This window comes from Ptychodera flava, chromosome 14 (assembly GCF_041260155.1).
Source record: "Ptychodera flava strain L36383 chromosome 14, AS_Pfla_20210202, whole genome shotgun sequence".
Lineage (NCBI taxonomy): Eukaryota > Metazoa > Hemichordata > Enteropneusta > Ptychoderidae > Ptychodera > Ptychodera flava.
Genome location: NC_091941.1, coordinates 10141400 through 10161081, shown reverse-complemented (window position 1 = coordinate 10161081; position 19682 = coordinate 10141400). Strand labels below are relative to the sequence as shown.

At 35.8% G+C, this 19682-nt stretch overlaps 2 protein-coding genes across 29 annotated transcripts in view; both read right to left on the bottom strand.

Moving 5' to 3' along the window:
• LOC139149298 (ryanodine receptor 2-like) overlaps nt 1–6807 on the bottom strand; it is a 146668-nt gene extending 139861 nt beyond the window's left edge. For 23 of the 28 annotated variants that reach the window (XM_070720959.1, XM_070720956.1, XM_070720957.1 and 20 more), the window contains exon 1: nt 6519–6794. In XM_070720959.1, coding sequence (XP_070577060.1) covers nt 6519–6581 — 63 coding nt within the window. In that variant the 5' untranslated portion in view covers nt 6582–6794. Of the gene's footprint in view, nt 1–6518 lie in introns of all 28 variants that reach the window. The other 5 variants (XM_070720971.1, XM_070720983.1, XM_070720985.1 and 2 more) reach the window with 2 other exon arrangements.
• A 5203-nt stretch (nt 6808–12010) lies between these two features.
• LOC139149281 (N-alpha-acetyltransferase 30-like) lies at nt 12011–19457 on the bottom strand. Its single transcript, XM_070720934.1, has 4 exons — nt 18582–19457; nt 14471–14594; nt 13805–13860; nt 12011–12710 (listed from the first exon to the last, which is right to left on the bottom strand). The coding sequence occupies exons 1-4, from the start codon at nt 19398–19400 to the stop codon at nt 12573–12575; spliced, it is 1137 nt and encodes a 378-aa protein (XP_070577035.1). The 5' UTR covers nt 19401–19457; the 3' UTR covers nt 12011–12572.
• Nucleotides 19458–19682: the final 225 nt, after the last annotated feature.

Below are 19682 nucleotides of genomic sequence, written 5' to 3'. Positions count from 1 at the left end.
AGTTTTTTTTAAATTGGAAAATTTTATTTTTCTTCATAGCTTAACACGGGGATGGCAGCCATTTTGAATTTTAAATATCGGTAAATCTCGAGTTATTTGTTTCCCTTGTACCAAAATTTGCACAGTGACCCCAATTTTCATTCTTTATTTTGAAAGAGAATAGTTGAAAGATTACTCGAGGAAAGTTTGAGCAAAAGTTCAAGTCTTTCACTTTCAAGGCGCGAACTACCTTAATTAAAGGTTTTTGATAAAACGGAAAATTAAGTCTTGATCCTGTATACTTTAAAACATTTCTTTGTACTTGTGTGCAAGCAAAACACTTTCACTTTTTAAAGATTACCAATTGTTTATTCTGAAAACATATCACAAATGAAAATCACATTTTTTCTTTGCTCGTTGTCTTTTTTATTGGAATAAAGAGAAGCTTCTTTGCAAGATAAAATAGGCATTTCATTCAAATCATTACATCACATATGCAGCCACCATTGTCACAGAAGTCACAAGTGGAAGGTTATTTTAACTTTGTTCCCCAAATATTTAGGTATCGAAAATTTTGATACTGTCAATTTAAAAGAAAATGAAAATTCCAGGAGTTTCTTTTTGCATACCAAAAAAGAAGTTATAAAATCTACTGAGATGTTGGCTTTACATGTATGTGGCTTTATATATAAAACTGGAAAGCTCTATCAGAGAATTGTCACGTATCAACTTGATCGAGTGGGAAAGACTGATAATTCAATGAACAATGAATAAGCAGTTCCAGAGTATAAATATTTCATGTAACACATGAACGGAAAGTTTGCATTAGTGTTTTTCAAAAAAGATTTCATGTCTGCAGCTCTTCCACGCTATCAAAACAGAATGAGGACTGGTAATCTATGGTTCACACCCTATAACAGAGCTTACAAAAGCAAGATGTAAATATAGTAACATTATTACACTATGTTTTGTGCATGTGACACTAAATGCCCCGGGCATTGTCCCTCAGATTGGATGAGCTTACTTTAAGCCATTTACCAGCATGTTGTGCAGCATTTTATATTTGGTGCTGACAAGCAATCACAAACAAGGACGATACTTAATACCGGTCTGACTGTCAGTGAGCATCAGAATGTCACTTCATAAAACTTTTTATGGACAGGCGTCATGAATGACGCACTTCTTTTTTATGAAAATTTTATATCATCGGAACCTAACGTATAGTTGATGTGCTACAGATAAATTGGGATTGCAGACTATCTCACCATAGTCACTCCACAAAGTGACCGTGCTCTCACAAATGTCAAAAATGGAACTAAAAAAATACAATACGTTGTATCATCTTAACTGCATTATAAGATTATTTTATGATACATGTACTTCAATAATACATCATTTCAGGCTCTGGCTTTTCAGAGATACCTAAGAGTGTAGACGATTATGCTGTAATGAGGATCGACAACAATGCTAAGTTGATAATTAGTCAAAGGCTAAAAGTCCCCATGTTTTTGCACATGTATGATGTCTGCTGCATAATCCTCACATTTTGAACATAATATTTCCATTAGTATATTTGATACAATGCTAAACACTCTAATATCAAACTGACATCATCTGTAATGAACAAACTTGCACATCCAATATCAGTTCTCTCAATATCACGTAGATGTACATATCTAGATCTTGTGTGCTTGAAATCATGGTGGACAGACAGAAAAGCAGGCTTTAAAAGCTCTCTAGTTTCAATATGGTGATTGGTCTTCCTATTACAATTCTTTTATACATTAAAAATTGTTCTTACTATTTGCATTGGGATAAAATTTTACTATTTTACGGATTATTGGCATTTGGTAAATTTGTCTACTTATTAGTAATGTAGGTTAGTTTCATTCACCTAAGTATAACTATTCAATCCGCAAATTTCATACTTGTGGAAAGGTTTTGTTCCCATAGTAACAGCATCTCTACAGTCAAGCTTGTTAATCACAAACCAATGATCGGTGAATTCTGTATTGTATAAAAACTGAATTTTGGTTCTACCCACACCAAACTGCAAGCTACCTAAGAACTCACTACCAAATCTACAAACATTACATCATTGAATATTTTTCTTTTCATTTAGACATCATGATACCTACAATGTTTTTTTGTTTATTTCTGCGACGTATTTAAATTTGAATTCAACCAATAAAGACAAAGGTATTTCTGCTGCTATAAGCCACTATACAGTCTCAAAAGAAACAAACGTTTTCTATGTTTTCTTTTTGTTTGTTTGTTTTTGTTTTATTTGCAATTTTTTTTTATCTTAGGAGAAAAAATGACAAAGTAACTTTATCTATTAAAGCTCCATAAGCTGTATCTTTTGATTTTTTCAGAACTTTTGTTTTGTGGTTTCCCTACACTTTCTGCATTGAATCCCTAAACCGTAATTTAATGTCAAGTATTTAGCATATCAGCACAACCTATATGAGTATAATCTCCATTGTTATTGTTGAAAATTGTATTCAAGTCCGGACTAGAATTCATTTGTAAACAATAAACAATGATAACTACACATATACAAGCTGTGTTGACAAAAAAAAAATACTCGAAATTTCTGAAATTCAGCATGACAAACGGATTAGGGTCAGACACGGTAGTTGATATACAGAAGCAGAATACTGAAAAACTTCCCACAAATTACAGCTTATGTCCCTTTAATAGGTCTAGTTTATACTTCCAAACATTTGACACATTTTGAGTTCTAAACCAAATGATGTAATTTAAAACAATTCAATTTCAATACTTTCCAAGTGACAAAACCATTTTAAAACATCTTTCTGAGAATTCACACAACTTCTCCTGTCATCACTATTGTTGTCCTTTGCACTGTGATATAGTTCAAAACTGGTGGACACACAGAATTGCAGATAATTCATGATTTACATAATCTGTCATAAATCTCGCAATAGTCTGATTCAGTATCAATGGTCACAAGGGTAACATATTGAGACAGCTTTGAACTGGATACTTGATAATTCATATATTCAGCATGTTACATATCTCTGAATTTTTATCTTCACAACACAGTAATATAAAATTTAAGCCCTTGTACAAAGAGGGTCTGGTTCTCAAATGCACTATGCATATAAAAATGGTCATTTTTTTCCTCCAAATATATCATATAGATTTTCAGATTGCAGGAAGCCAGTTTAATATTTAGCCTCTCTATGAAATCCTCTCTTCACAGGTTTTTATGAAGAAAATTATTTCCTTGATACAGACTTCGCTTAATCATAAAATACGTAAATCATAATTTTGACCATGGCTCATACTTTTCAAATGGGAAAAAGATAAAACTTTGAAGTAAAGAATATTGGAAAGTTTCACTCATCGAATTCATAAAATTTTCATGGTGAAAATTTGTAACTGTATTTGATGATACCAATGAAATATCTAATATAAATGGATGCATTTTCTTAATCAGTAAATATTTACTCATTTGATAGCCTTGGTGAACCTTCATTCCACTTGAATGATTTAAACAGTTATAGCGATCAAGCTTATTGAGTCTTCATCCAATCGGGACTGGTGTATTACTGTAGCAAACTTTCCCAGCTGTTTAGTACATGTTGTTTGATTGGCTGTTCTTTAGCTAACACAGACATGTGTTCTGAGAGTATGATCATTAGCTAAACTGTGTGTGGAGTTTATCATTACCTTCTGAATGATTACAGATGTTACCATTCGGGGGATGTCTGGCCCAGAATGGTTGGGCGGCAACAGCTGTTCTAGAAAACAGGTCAAATTGGTTTCTTTTATGCTCCATATGCTTTTCCCCTATCATTCCAAGCTTAGGGCTTTTCATTGAACATTAACAACTGCAATGGTGTTGAGCGTGAAATGCTGTGCAATGAAATGGTATTTCCATGGCAACCATCGAAAGATGTGTGTTGAGTTGAATCACAGGAATGCAGAACACTGTACATCTTGCAAGACTAAGCAACAATGTACCATGAAGGTCAAATTAACGCAAACGAATATATCAACTTATCTATTAATTCTACTCCTTTACGATCACTTCAGATCACATCACGACAGGAAAGCATTAAACTATATAATATTATGAATTTTCATTGATTTCATAATATGCTATTTGTAAATTGATTCCAAAGAATCAGTTGTCTCCTGATTTATGAATTAATATGCTGACTGATATTGAGAAAAAATATTCATATGCAGCAGATAAAGAATTGCTGTAGCTTATTTATCGATCAGTTTTATCAGTTGATAAGTTGTGCAATAATCGATCGTTCAGTCAATCCTAAAACAAACTCTGCTGTTTCCTTGGTAACCATTTCCATTTTGACAAGTCTCTTTCATGTCTAATAATATCTATCGGGTACTCTATAGCTTTTCTGTACAGAAATAGGTATATCGTCTTTCCTGAACCACACAACCTGTTCATCGCATCAAGAACAATTTTTGATTCAAATATGTAACGGGGAATTATATATGTAGCAGTATGCTGACAGACATAACCTGTTCACCCCCAGTTTCCTGTAAACTGGTCCACAATCACCATTGAAAACACTGGGCTTTAGGCCAAACTATTATGGTAAAAGGGATAGTTTAAAAATCGTTCACATGTGTATTGTAGACAAGAGTAAGGACAACCCACTGTAAATGCAGAAGAGTAAACAACAACGTTGACGTTCTGGATGCAGCACACGAGACCCATATGACAACTTCACATTTCTCATCCCATAATGCATTCCTTTTAACTAGCCTTCTCACTGGAGGGCACAGGTGGCCAATGAACAGGCTGAATCACCTTTTAAGCCAGCACTGTGACAATATCCAGAGGAATCCGTAAACAACAGTTGTGTATAATTATTTGCATTCTCAATGTCTATCGCTTGAACCAACACAGTCACAAGTAAACAGATCTTTGCTTATAAACCTTCTTTTCCTAGCCAATATAGTGAACCAACTTGTCCAAGAATCTGCTGCTCTCAGCCTTCTATAGTTACAGACACATCTTCTTGACATAACTAGATATGGAAATATTAATGTTGATCACTGAAATAAATGTTTCAATTTCAATGGGGAGAATGACATCACAGATGTGTGTACACACTATTAGCATATCAAAACATTTTCAGTCCAAAGAAAAGCTATTTTGCCATTGACTGCTCTGCTGACGTGAATCTGTCATTGAAGCGTTTAAAAACAACCAAACACAACAAGATCTCTACAAGGTAATATACGCATGATCATCAATAACAGCTGATCACTGAAATATAAACGAGAACAAATATGTACATTATATTGCACATGTAATTTTTTTGTTCTTTATTCCCACTGATGAAATTTTCAAAGCCTATATCTGGAGGAATCAACAGATAGTTAAATATTACCATCAATTACTAAATTATACAATATGGTGACATTTTTTCTTTGTTATAACTGAGGTCAGAGCATTGACCTTAGATCTTTTGTACAGCCATTTGTTCTAGAACAAAAGAATTAATTAGTGTGAAATATCAAGCTAGTTGTGCACTGGGACTGGGCATTATGCTCTCAACGTGTTGCATCTGAACAGGAACTCCTACAATGGCCTCTCCATATCATCAATTCATGGTCCTGGTGAATCTAACATATGTTATTGAGTGCGTGCCGTATTGCTATATATAGGACTGCCCTGTGACAGAAAACGCATGTACCCATGTATATTTAATACATTTATGATGATGATCTACCAAGGTTTGAAGGTTATTGTATTCCACATGTGTCAATGACCATTTTTAAACAGGGGTTTCAAGAGAAACCTTTGTTTAGCAAAGTCAGCCTGTTGTCTCTTGTACGAAGTGTGACCGGATTTGGAAGTCTTCTTCGCGATAGCATGTGTGTTTCACTTTTCAATAAACGTGCATCATGTGTAAATTGTTTCTCCATGAAAACCCGTGTCATCCATGGGAGACGTACCAGGAGGGTCGCGAATGCACTCAGTCAACGTCGGGAAATGATGAAAAAAATGGTACAGCGAGATATTCTATTAGCTATCATGGTTTTAATTTCAAAGATGGCTTGACTTGCGATACATATCTCGAAGAACATCTCAACCAGAGACGAACTATGCACGGAATGTCCGCCATCTTTGGCAAGTCATTCCCTCTGCTTGTACACCGTCCACGTATGTTTCATCTCCCTGTCAAGCTCCCTAGACAACGCCAAGATGCATATTAATTCCCTGCAAGATATAGCGCAACCTATCCGACATAACCGCCGTAAATATTTCTCTGATTAAGTATGGTTTCAGACAGACTGAATATTGCTCAGTCAAGTCGCGGTTCACTTCCATGAATGATTCTTTTTTCCACGATACGAGCGAGCGGTCACCGCTGTGTACGCTTCATCTGCGTTTCCTTCCGACGACGGGCGTCACTTTAAAACAAAACGGTCATTGAAGAAAATCGTGCCGATCGAATCGTACACCGGTTGAATGCTGCATATGCCGCTGTGATCATTGTTATGCGTACCGCTATACGTTCACTTACCGTGCGAAGAAATGACACTTCGTCTTCATCTTGTCTCTCCAGATCATCTGTAGTACTCGCCATGTTGTGTCAGTGTGATTTCTTTTTTTCTTTAAAAAACTGACCTTGCAAATTAAGATCTTATGTAGAGTGGATTCACTCTTTCGTCAAAATAAATAAATGACTAACGTCCACAACAGACTACCTTCCATCTATTTCCATGGAGTTGGTCGGACGCGAATCTTGCAAGCGAGTTGTGTGATGCGACATGGACTCCAGCTACCCACAGCAATCAATCGGTCTGTGCTACACCGCCCTGCAGATAACTATGTATTTACTGCTGTTCCATTGATTAGCCACCGCCCCTAGTTACAAACGCTGTGCGCAGTTTTCTGCGATGCCGAGCCTCTAAAAATCATAGGCAAAGATCGACACAGCCTACAGATGTTTGTTCATAAAAATGGAAGCTTGTGAACTAATTAATGGTATATGTCGGTTCAGTCAGCGAAACAAATGAAGGGTTGAAATATTTCCGGAAGGAGTAGCGATGCTTATTACAATATCACTAGCCGGTCTTGTCAGAAAGTTGTTAAATTTACGTGCTGTACCGGAGAAAACGTGAAAGTTCGGAAGAAAGCCAGCTTTGTAATATTACAGTAATTCCATTGGCTTCCTTCCTATCAAAGTACACCCTTGATGAGGATTTCTCGTATAAGAGGGAATTACAAAATATACATTTTCGGTGATCAGCTGTCGTTTTGTAAACATTTTGTTATTTCAACACGCAATGCACGTACTTTTGTTAATCACTTTTAGCACGAGAGAGTTAGGCCTATTGGTATTTTTGTTTTTCTTCTTATTGCAGTTTGTAATTTCCATGAAAGTATGAAGGTTATCCTTCGACTCAATGAAACATCGTGAATATATATATATATATATATATATATATATATATATATATATATATATATATATATATATATATATGTGTGTGTGTGTGTGTGTGTGTGTGTGTGTGTGTGTGTGTGTGTGTGTGTGTGTGTATATATATATATATATATATATATATATATATATATATATATATATAATATATATATAATTTTACCTATCGTCTTGGTGAACAAGTGATAAACGGCGGTGCCCGTTTATCGTGAATTGTTTGTTAAATCTCACGTGCGACGCACATAGGGCCAGGCTTTTCGTAGGCATTTAAGGCCTACTTCAGAGGATACCATTGGGTTTATTTGACTTGCATATGCAACGGATGGGAAACAAAAAGTCTTCAGACGGTACAAGTAAAGCACGAATGGGTTTATCTCCGACTGGAACGTTAAGCTTACAGACTGGGGACTTGGCAGAGAGTGCAGAGAAGAGTAATTTTTGACTTTGGAGGCGCTCTTCCTGTTCAAGGTATCTGAAGCAAAAGGAATATGTACGTCCGGCTACACTCCCGGGCTACACTACAGGTGTTTATAATATATACCTTGCTATAAATTACACGCGGTGCCAAAAAATGTGGTTTTTTTTTTTACTTTACATGGTTATGTCTCTGAAATAACTGCATAGACTTTCATAAAGACGATGAGCATTTTCCTAATTCATTTGTTCTACACTTGATCCATTTACAGTTATTTTGACAAGATTTTAGCAAACTCCGCACAGATGCAGCTATCCTACTTCGAGCTGCGAAATTCTCATACATAGCGGGCGGCTTCCTCATGACTGAAAAAAATCCCTAGCTACGGTTGCCGGTGACGTATAATCAACGTGAAACGCGAGAATCAACTGAGATTGAAATCGGTAGATACAGGTTTCGGAAGTATAGGCCTATCCTAACACATTGGCATAAAAGGGAAGTATTAAAGTTCAGAAGGAAAACGATACAGTGCGTTTTTCAGGGTCACCCTATTGCTTCATTTTCATTATAGCAACAACAGAAGGAAAACGATACAGTGCGTTTTTCAGGGTCACCCTATTGCTTCATTTTCATTATAGCAACAACAGGTGTGTGGAGTGTTCAGAGTAGGGTAACGTGGAAGCAACAGATACGCATTACAAATGCAGCTGAAAATGGGTTTCTGTAGTGTTTTGTATACTTGGTATCATCACAACGGTTTTGCTTGTTTCATCGACAAATTGTACAATTCATGCCTCGTGGCCCGGAGTTGTACATGTCAATGAAATGTCGAAAATTCCACCTACAATGATGGTTTTATATGCCCTCCTTGTTATCAAAACCATACACTCCAAATTTGTTTTCTGTCTCAAATCGTCTAAGCAAATACATGTAAGATAATATGGCGTAAAGATGACACTCTTCTACACCACACATACAACTTCTGGAACAGATCTGAGAATCGGGGCATGTCGAGCAACCCATACCCTTCAGGCAGTGAACCCCGATATTGGTTTTGGGTGGTCGTAAAAAAAAATTGAAAAGTGAAATTTTTTTCGGTAACCAACACGCATTTTGAAACAAAAATACATGTAAGATAATATGGCGTAAAGATGACACTCTTCTACACCACACATACAACTTCTGGAACAGATCTGAGAATCGGGGCATGTCGAGCAACCCATACCCTTCAGGCAGTGAACCCCGATATTGGTTTTGGGTGGTCGTAAAAAAAAATTGAAAAGTGAAATTTTTTTCGGTAACCAACACGCATTTTGAAACAAAAATTCACGACTGGAAACTGGAAAAGCATTATGGGATTCCGGCGACTGTACCAAGTGATGTCGAGTCGTCTAACCTGACAAAAAGTATATTAAAATGTTGTCAATCAGTACGATGGCCAAGTTCTACTGGCTCTTTACAATTGGAAACACCGTTTGCTTCTCTGGGTTTGTCATAGCAGCTTAGTTCCTGGACAGAGAACATCAAAACTGTACCCTGAATATTTCGGCCAGTTTATTCCAACACACAGCCAACGAAGACACAATAAATTGGTTTAAATATTACGGTAAAATTTTGGTGTTCTGAGTCCAGAAACTACACTACTAAATAGCTCTTTGGTGGCAGGAATGCCGTGTAAAAAGTCTCTCCCATACACAGCAATACTGCCTTGTTACCTTGTTCTAGCCGGTCATAAAAACGCTCCTTTCATATTATACAACTTACAGGTCAGGTCACTTGAGGACACCATAAGGTCAATGAACCACACGTTAAGTTCATTGAACCTCACATTAAAGCCCCAATAGCTGCGAATTTTATGCATTATTTTCATGATTTTGTTTGTATAAACCAAAGTTGGTTCGTGTAAATATGCCAACTGATAAAGTGTACAGAAGTATCGTTGCTCACTACTTTGGACTATGCCTACGTGTTTTAAATATACGTTAAATAATAAACGGGTATTGCACTCGTAAAATGGTGCACCCCCGGAAAAGTACAAAAATGCGGTATTTCGTGCACATTCACATCGTGATCATCCAAGAAACAAGCATGCCAGTGAGGCCATTTACTTGAATGCACAACAAACGATAGCCGACATTTGGTTGTTGTAATCTTTAAGCTTACTTTCTCTGTCGCTTGATTAATTTTTGAAAATTGCAGGAAATCTAAAGTGATGTTAAAACTTTTGAATTTAGGTGCCACTTTTGACACTTCTAACAGTTTTCAGTCTGTGATGGGTCTTGTTCAATGAAAACTTGGAAAACTCAAGGATATTTGAGATCGGTTTATTACACGTTCGCAGCGGGTTCGTGCGTGGTTTATGATTGTTCTCATTGAATTTCCTAGAGTATCAGTGGGTTTCCTTCGGCTAGTTATCAATAGAAAATGTAGTTTGATCACTTAAGAGTTACTACTGGCATACAATAGCTAAATACTATATGTGCAGGGGTAGTTTTAAACTTTTTTGTGTCTATGGGTATACCAATAGAGTTACATTTACATTGAAATGTAACAAATTAAGGTTCAGCAAGAGCTTTGTTCCAACAGCCATCAAGAGACTCAATCTCTGAAGTGTATTTTTTCGTGTGTTTGCTGACTTAGTCTGTGTTTTGTTTTGTTTTTGTTTTTATATGTCTGTCTGGTTGTTATTTCTATCCTCTGAGCTGTAAGGTGATTATCCTTTTTTTAGGACAATAAAGTATAATAATAATGTCACATTTGACTGTTCAAAGTGTTTGTTTCTGATAACACTAATAACGATTTTCTATGCTCAAGTCTTACTTACTTTGGGAAGGTAGTCTGCCAAACCTGAAGTGGATTTCAAACTACTACCACAACTCAGTGTGTGAGACAGACATGTTGGTATCACAACACATTTCAAAGGCACATACACATTCATTGATTATGGTAAACCAGCATGGGGTAAGTCTGTCTGGACAGGTAGCTGATCAGTTGATTGCACTTGATCTGCTGTGTAACTCTATGGCAATGTTACCACTCAATTGGCATTGTACAGTGTACTTGTGAAAACATTTAGGACCTTGTACTTTAGCTATGTTGTTTGCTGTATAGCCAAAGCAAGGCAAGTATACCTTCATTATGTACAATTTACAGCTTATGTTCCTTTAACCCTTTGAGTGCCAAAGTAAACTTTTGTTGCCTTTATAGAATATGACATAGCCAGCAACTTTTTTCAGATCTAGACAAGTTTTTTTTTCAGATTTTTCCCAAAATTTTGGTCAAGAATTGCAGCCATTGAAATGTTAAGTCCATTTAGTCCAAAATTATCAAAAAATAACAGAAAGATTCATAAAAATTGGTAAAATGTTACAGTGAAATTTTGGTGGGAAAAATTACAGCACTCAAAGCAATGTGCCTGAGGGACAGGTATTCGGACTCTAAAATTTTTACAGTATTATTTTGGTCTACAAATTGCAGGGTCCATTTTTAAGCTTATGAATTAAGAAATATTTACACCACCTTAGTTTTGTGAAAAATCAGGAATTTATTTTCTCCCTTAGAGAAAACACAGGGATGGCAGCCATGTTGAATTTCAAATATCAGTAAAGAGTGGGAATTTATTTCTCTAGCACCAAAATTTGCAAGGTGACCCTTGGTTTTTATTCTTGATTTTGAAAGAGAATGGTTTAAAATTAGCTTGATGAAAGCTTGAGCAAACAATGAAATCCCTTATGCAGGTTTTCTTCAGGTTTGAGTTCTGTGCAGTCAATGGGTCTCACTGTTGTATGTATTGACTGTTAGCTTTTTGTTCAATGTAGGTTGTAAATACAGTTCAAGCAAACAAATGTCCAAAAGCCATGCACATTGTATTGTTCTGTCCAATCCAAATTAGCAGATGCATTGTATTTGCAGGTTATGGAAAAACCCTAGAGCAAAACCTCCATGTAGGACACTTCACACTTCTGAACTTTTGTTGAAGGGAAAAGGCTATTCATCTGCACTAGGAATCTTTTTTTTGTTTTGATAATATACCTGGAAGGGTGAAGACTACAAGAATTATGTTCTCTTGATTCATTCATCTATTTTCCCCTAAAAAAAGTTCAATTATTTGCCTTAATACCAATGCATGATTGTGTAAACTCAGTGGGAGCCATTTTTATTTCTTTTAAGTCATGTTTTTATTTCCCAATAAAACATTCCAATGATCATCATAAAAAAGACTCACAAAAAATCAGCCGATACTGGAATAAGGTGCACTCCTAGAAAATCACGACTGGATCTGTTGAATTCAATGTGTGACTTGCTGATCACCGATTGCCACAAATTTATAATTACATTTTATGATAAGAGTCATGTTTTGTGCTTGTCTGAATTGACAGACGCGATATATTATACAATTGCAGCAGGACAAAGTCTTCACTTTTTTCACTGAATTTTAGATCTCACATACAATTACTTCACCATAAATAAACTTGAGTATGTTTTTCTTTTTTCTTTTCTTTTCTTTTTTTTTGTGCAGAACTTTCAATTACAGTAATGCTTGTCGATTATCATTGGCACAAGTCCTTTCTAGCAAATGACATTAAATAGAACTTTTAAAAAAGGCAACTTTCATTTCACATGTACTAGCACAAATCTATAACATCTTTCTACTTTATTTATTCAAGAACGAGGTATATCTACAAAAAATGAGATTGCCATATGATCACATGGCCTTATCGGAGCCAAAGTTTCAGTCGTAATGCATCAACTCCATTTAAGTAATAGCGGAACAATCGCTTGTCCCTGACAAAACCTAGATTCTCATACAACTGCAGGGCTGCTTTGTTGGTAATTTCTGTTTCCAAGACAACCTAGGAGAGAAAACATCATTATACACACAATCAATACACGTCAGATACAAACACAAATGTAGATGTTACATCCCTTTCCATTCGGGTAGAATGCGCCTCAGACAGATATTCAGACTCTCAAACTTTTACAATTCTTTTCTGATCTACCACTTGTGGGGGCTCATCCTAAAGCTCTTGAAGTAAGCATAAATTTTCACCATCTTAGTTTTTTGAAAATCAAACATTTCATTTCCCAATTTTATTTTTCCAACACAGGGATTGCAGCCATTTTGAATTCTGATACCAGTAAATATTAGGTAATTTGTTTCTCTAGTACCAAACTTTGTTCAGTGACTGCTGATTTTTATTGTTGATTTGGTAAGAGAATGGTTGAAACTTTCATTGGGGAAAGTCTGAGCAAAACTTTAAGTCTTTCGCTTTCGAAGCATGTACTACCTTAATCACTAACGTAGATTCCTTTTACACAGAAACTGGAGAGAACAACTCTGTTAGAGTATTCCACTTTACACATTTGATAGTAGCATGTTAATCACACACACTGTTTCATAGGTGAGAGAAACAAGAAACCCCAAAGGAATATGTTATTGTACAGTGGGAGTCTTTCAGGCTACACCTTCAAACACCTTCAAACAGTGCGCACAGTGTGCAATGTCACAGATGGAAATGTCATGAGCATTGAGCAATCACGAGTCATTTGGATCTAATTTACATGGGGCTTAGTAAAAAAATTATGTACTGGCATCAAAATGAGCTGTCCTACATTTTGAGGATCATCATTGCCCGTTATAGCAATCATAAGCTTTATAAAAGTAGCAGACAGTTGGACTGGAACAAAAATGCCGGGAAAATGCATTCTAAAAATGTATTGGAACCATATAAAGGGCAAAAGATAGTTTTCACCTTACAATGAAAGCAAATAATGAAGAATAAAGCTGTCCTCTATGATATAAAATTCACATTGCAAGCATACTCAGTAAGTAAAATTTTGTATGAAAGAAACAAATTGTCTAATGACAAGCTAAGACAATGGAAAGGTACATTCATAAAACACAGAAGAGATCTTTTACAGAGACAACATCCATGGCTGTACTCACCTCATCACAGTTACCATTAATCATAGCATAGATGGCTCTTCTTACTAAACTAGACCCTACAAAATAAAATAGAAATTACAAGTCACAACTCATTTCTGTGTCCTGTCTACAAACGCTTGGATAAATGTCTGCTGTCCTTGAGACTGCATGGAAACAATCCAAACTTCACTGTGACACCGCACCTGTCGGACAACTAAGGTAGAGTATGACAATTACTACTGTTATGCATGATCTGAGGTCTAAATTTTCTTCTTCAATTCTTAAGGTCTGGTTTTTGATATTTTCCCCATTTCTTTTCAAATGTAAAAACTGGTCTTGATTGCTTTATTGCAGCTGATATGAAGACTTCCCACACTGTAATATCTGAATGATTAGTCTCTTTGCTAAAACACTTTGCCTTATATGTCACATGGATGAGTGACATTAACCTGTATGACTTGATTACAAAGAATCTTTAAATCAAAATTTCAATTGTGATATCAATGTATTGGGGACTTCTTGCTTAGGATGATACATCTTGTAATCTAAAGCAAATTCTCCAATATATTTTAAGACAACAATGAACACTTCACTATTGTTTTCATTTCCTCTGGATACTCTTACAGGAAATATTTGTAGTCCATTGCCAAGTGTTATGTAAGGACAAAAACATGAGGTTAACCTTACCAATATGTTTTCTTCTGTAATTCTCATCCACTGCCAACATTGCTATATACCCTCGTTTAGCCATCTTCTTATGGACATCTAATTTACATACTATAGCACCCACACATTTGTCCTTATCCATAGCCTACAGAATATATGAAAAGAGATGTCTTAGACCATAGATATGATGACAAATGTGCTCAATAACAGTAAAACTATGTTATTTTTGTCACGTTTACAATTCACATTAAATATACATTGATTCTTAGTCTTTGAACACCAGCAATGCTAATACAATGAAAAAATTCACATTTCCCTGTAAGCATATCCACTACATCTAATGCTTGAAATTTGATAGGATGGTATTGATTCACGCGAAGTGTATCAATGATATTGTTCAGGCATGCAAATCTCATGATAATGACTCTTGATTAGTAGAGAATATTCAAGTACCTTGGATTGTGCACTATATCATATATAAAACTACAGCTCATCTGCACAAACATATTCACCTAACCTTGTACCAAAGTGGTTTGGTCTTATCACTCAATTTTGTGAAGCAAAGTCAGACCTTTATGTACAGAAATGGGACAAATAGTGAAGGCAAGTCAGTTTGCTTGTGACCCAAAAAGGCAAAGTTCAAAATCACAAACAGGGTCTGTATACTCCTGGAAAGTCCTCAAATTTCAAAGCCTCCCGGAAAGTAGTAGAAATGTCTTTAAAATTAAATTAAGTCCTGGAAAATTGAATTGAATCCTCCTACAGTTTTCAAAAATGACAAAATGAACAGTCATGATATCATGAAAATGATACATAAAATGATATATAAAAAAGATATATTATACAAATGATACTTGGACAATGGTATTTTGAACCTCAAAAGTCATTTAAAAATTGCTCTAAAAGTCCTTGAAAGTCCTTGAATTTCAAGTGACTTTGAGTGTATGAAACCTGAATAAAATAGCAAACAAATAGATCTTGTCAGAATGAGTTCATTATGTAAATTATAAGTGTCTTCCGGCATTTGCATCCTAAGTGAAGATCACTGACCTTAACCCTGTCCCTTTCTCAATGATAAACCTCACAGTCCAACACCTGTTTTGCTTGAACGGTAAACCCATTGCTAACAATATACTTGAAAATACAGCAATGGTAGTGTGTCAATAGAAACACTGAATATTAATATGATACATAATGCCAATTATCCACAATACTTATCATCTGCTCTATACAGCATTACATATGATTCTACGGAAAAACTTTTGAAACATGTTCATATACAGTACTGTGCAAGCAATTTCCAAATGAAACCCCTCCTCTCTGCTAAGGTAATGTTAGATATTTGGCAAGCTTTGCAGCGTATCTAGTAAAAGTCCACATCAGACAAAAATTATTGATCATTGGACACTTACGCACAAGATGACAAAATGAATTAAGGAGAAGGTAAGATGGTTAAGACTGCATTGTAGACATTCAACTGTACAATCTCAAGGGTTTGAGAATCAAACCTTTATAAAGCTCACTGAGAGAAAATATCAGATACTCTACACCTAATTTCAGAATATCTTTGACAATGAGATAGTAATGCGTTACCTAATTACTACTTTAGATTACACAAATTTTCAAAAAAAGGTGTCAAAGCTGCTTCAAACATTTTTTCCTCAACACTACCTTTTCAAGGCTAAATGTGAAATGCTGTATATTCAATGTATGGTTTTTTGTTTCAAGCTTATGAATTATGAAATATGTACCTTTCTGGTGGCAAAACAACTAAAGACATTCGATCTGTATGACATTATGCAGTGATAACATAGGTGTCTGGCATAGTCACTTTTCTTGCCTGTAAGGCATTATTAAAGGATTAAATGTGCACCCAGAATCTAATGCTGGCAACTTTTAAAATTCACAATGACATGTGAACATCTGTATGCTTATGCAAGATTTGGGCCCTTGTGGTTCTTGAATTCACAAAATGAAATGTTTTAACCAGTATTGCGTGTTCCTCCTAGCAAGCATTGCTAAGTAATTTGTATCCTTTGGTATCATGATTAAGTTTGAATGGTTTAGAAAAACCTGGGCACAGGTACCCCACCTCCAGGTATCCATACAGTACATAACTGCATGTGTTCTCTTATACTGCCAAGAATACTGACAAAATACAATGTCATAAAACATTTGTTTGCCAATGTAACCGAGTGAAGTCAAGAAACTAGTCATGTATAACTTACCGTCTTCTGAAGTTATTCTGATAAGATATATTAAAATGAAAAAAGTTTATATAATATTCCCACGTCAAGAAGTTAAATGATATTGAAGCTCTTCCAATTAATCTTAAGGGTACAAGAATGTTTCATCTTGTGATTCACACATCAGTGCGATATGTGCTACACATTTATGTGTAACATTGATTCCCAGTCATGTTGTGATGTTGGACTGAAAGGGTTGGGAGTGTAAGAGACAAAACCTGAGAAATTATAATACCCTTGTGTCTATGCACCATACTAACCTTGTAATTGTGAAATATGTTATTATACTACCAACCAAACTACTCATAACTATGTGTTACCAGGAAATTTTGAAGGTGAAGTGGAAGGGTTATCAGACAATTAAACTTGAAATCACCACTTTCAAGTTCGTGTGGCTGGAAAATCTTTGAGGAAATTGCAATAATACAATTAAATATTACACAATTATTGCACTGTACAATGAAATTTATCCATCAAAGTTTTCATTCCTATTGGCTACATTTAATAAATGGTTACTCAATATTTATTTTCTAGATGGCTTTACGTAGCTTTGAATCATGACATGCAGTTCCATAGCATGTCATGTCATGTATAGCTGTATACTATAGCTTGCTATAACATCACTTAAACATTCAAACTTTCTTTCTTATTATTTGAGAAGATCATTGAGTCCTTAACTGCTGGTCAGTAGATTAAATTGATGACAGGTATTAACTTAGCTTGACAGCAAGAAGGAAGGACCTTTTATGCATGACAAGGTTCTTCAAAGGCTTCTGGTATTGATGGAAAAAACTTTCACCTGCAATAAAATTACTTTACAAGAAAACCTGATTTCAAACATGAGGATAAAAAGGATAAAATAATCAAATTCAAAGACATCACACTCAGCAAGGCACAGAGTTCAAAATTTGAAAAAAAATCCACATTGGCAGAGATATTTGAAATGTTTGATAAGTAGGTTTTTCTATGAAAGAGCTGAGACTGCCTGAGGATAAAAATTACCTCGATCAAGAAACTTTTCTGACATTGAGGTGGACAAAAGAAATTGTATTCCCTTCCACAACATCTTTGAAAACTTTATCGCTCACTGATTTTTGTCCATGATTAAATGTTACAACCAAAATGCAGTGAGAACCACCATCAATGTTCTCTGTAAATGGTAACTCTAAGCTAAAATTTGCTACTGGAAACAATCATTACAGGAAACCTCCATCAACTTAGGAATACCCGACTTCCCTAGAGGATCAATTTCACAGACCTGCCTTTCCTACAATGGCACTACAATAGCACCAGCTGGATTAGATAAACATAACAATGGAACATTCACACCTTGGGGATTAAAAGTCTTCTGTTTGTCACCCGAGTTGGTCAGGCAAGAACTCAGGTTTCACGTACCATGCAAGTTAATGCAGCCTTCCCCTAATGCTTATGTTCTTTTCTGTTCAAAGGATGTCATAGGTGCACCAAATAACTTAGTCTATATATGGAGAATTTGACTTCACATCAGGAGAATAATGATTGTCACAACTGTTCTTTTATCACAAAGTATAGGTTAATGTGTACAACATTGGCTGCTGCTGACAGGAATTGCAACAATTGTTTTTCTTTTGCACCTGTATTCATGGCTGCAGCTAATAGAGCCTTTGAGATGTGATTTTTAAGGCTTTCATGAAATTGGTCATAACAAGTCCCATTTTTGCTAATTCTTGCATAAATAATTTCTGAGTCTCAGAAAAAATTTCCGATAACCATTTTCCCATTGTAATGACAGATCTATGATTTCACTTGAGATCCATTCTATTCTCCCTCTGTCTAGAACGTCTCAAATTTTGCACAATATGCCTTGCTGGTGCCATGTATTGTGAAAGAACATGTTGACGTCTTACCAGAAAACACAAATCTGGCCAGTTGTGTATAAAATACCGGTAGGTATATATTGAATAGGGTTCTGAGAGATCTTTTGTTATCAGCCTCATAATGTCTGGCATTTGTTTTTCTGATTCATAGCCAACATAAGCTATGCCTGTCTTTTCATCACTATCTCCCAATACATTAGATTTGCTTGTTGAGGCTTCATCGAGGCTGAGACCTGACATGTCTTCTGCTACTACATCCACATCTCTCGCCGCTTCATTGTGCTGTGCAGTTGTCCTCACTGCTGAATGTTCATCATTTTGATTTTGTTCAGAGGTTGAATGTTGGAATTTCCCGCCCTGTTCTAGCTCACCAACTCTACCTTCCATGTCTGTTACCCTTCCAATGCCCTCTTCCACTCGATGGAGTTCATCAATGTGTTCTGCACTGTTTACATCGGTCATAGCTGTACTTTCGTTTGCACAATCTTGATTATTGTCAGTTATGCAACCATTCACAAGAATGTTACCGTCATTTTCAGTTGTCCCATCGTTGTAGCTCTTGGTGTCCTCTTCAGAAGCACAACACTTGAGCGGTTTTGATTTCACCTCTTCTGAAGGTTCGTCGTTTTGCGAAACTTCGGTTCCTGGTCCATTGATTTCGCCGGACCTGAATTGTCCATTGGAGGTCGAGTCACCGTTGTCTGATATTCTTGCCAAATGCACCTCGGCCATCTTAATCTCTCTTAAACAATAAATGATGTAAAAATACCTAAAAAACTCTGACCACAGGCAAATTTTGTCTCTGATTATTCCATAATGGGATAATATTTGTCTTGTACTCGAGACCATACAAACTGCATTCTCTACGCCATGTTGCTGTCGACCGAACTATAAAGGCGATTAACAACATTACAAATCTAAGCGCCAATTAAAATACAAACAATAAATGCGGTAAATGTATCTTAGAACGATACAATTTACTTTTATTATATTCATGTGGGTCATTTTTTTCACCATGATAATAGAACGGGGACAGAGAAACCATTTTTATTTCGAACTTTTTGCCGGAAAACGGAGTTCGAAATTTCGTGATGGGTGTTGCAGGGCACTTCCGGTGTACACAGGAACGCT

What these genes read in the sequence shown, in the direction of transcription:
- LOC139149281 (XM_070720934.1), bottom strand. Translation starts at nt 19,400, where the DNA reads ATGGTCTCGAGTACAAGACAAATATTATCCCATTATGGAATAATCAGA. An exon ending in TTACAGAAGAAAACATATTG is followed by an intron (nt 13,861 to 14,470) that starts GTAAGGTTAACC and finishes TTTATTTTGTAG; the next exon opens with GGTCTAGTTTAGTAAGAAGA. An exon ending in TTAATGGTAACTGTGATGAG is followed by an intron (nt 12,711 to 13,804) that starts GTGAGTACAGCC and finishes TTTCTCTCCTAG; the next exon opens with GTTGTCTTGGAAACAGAAAT.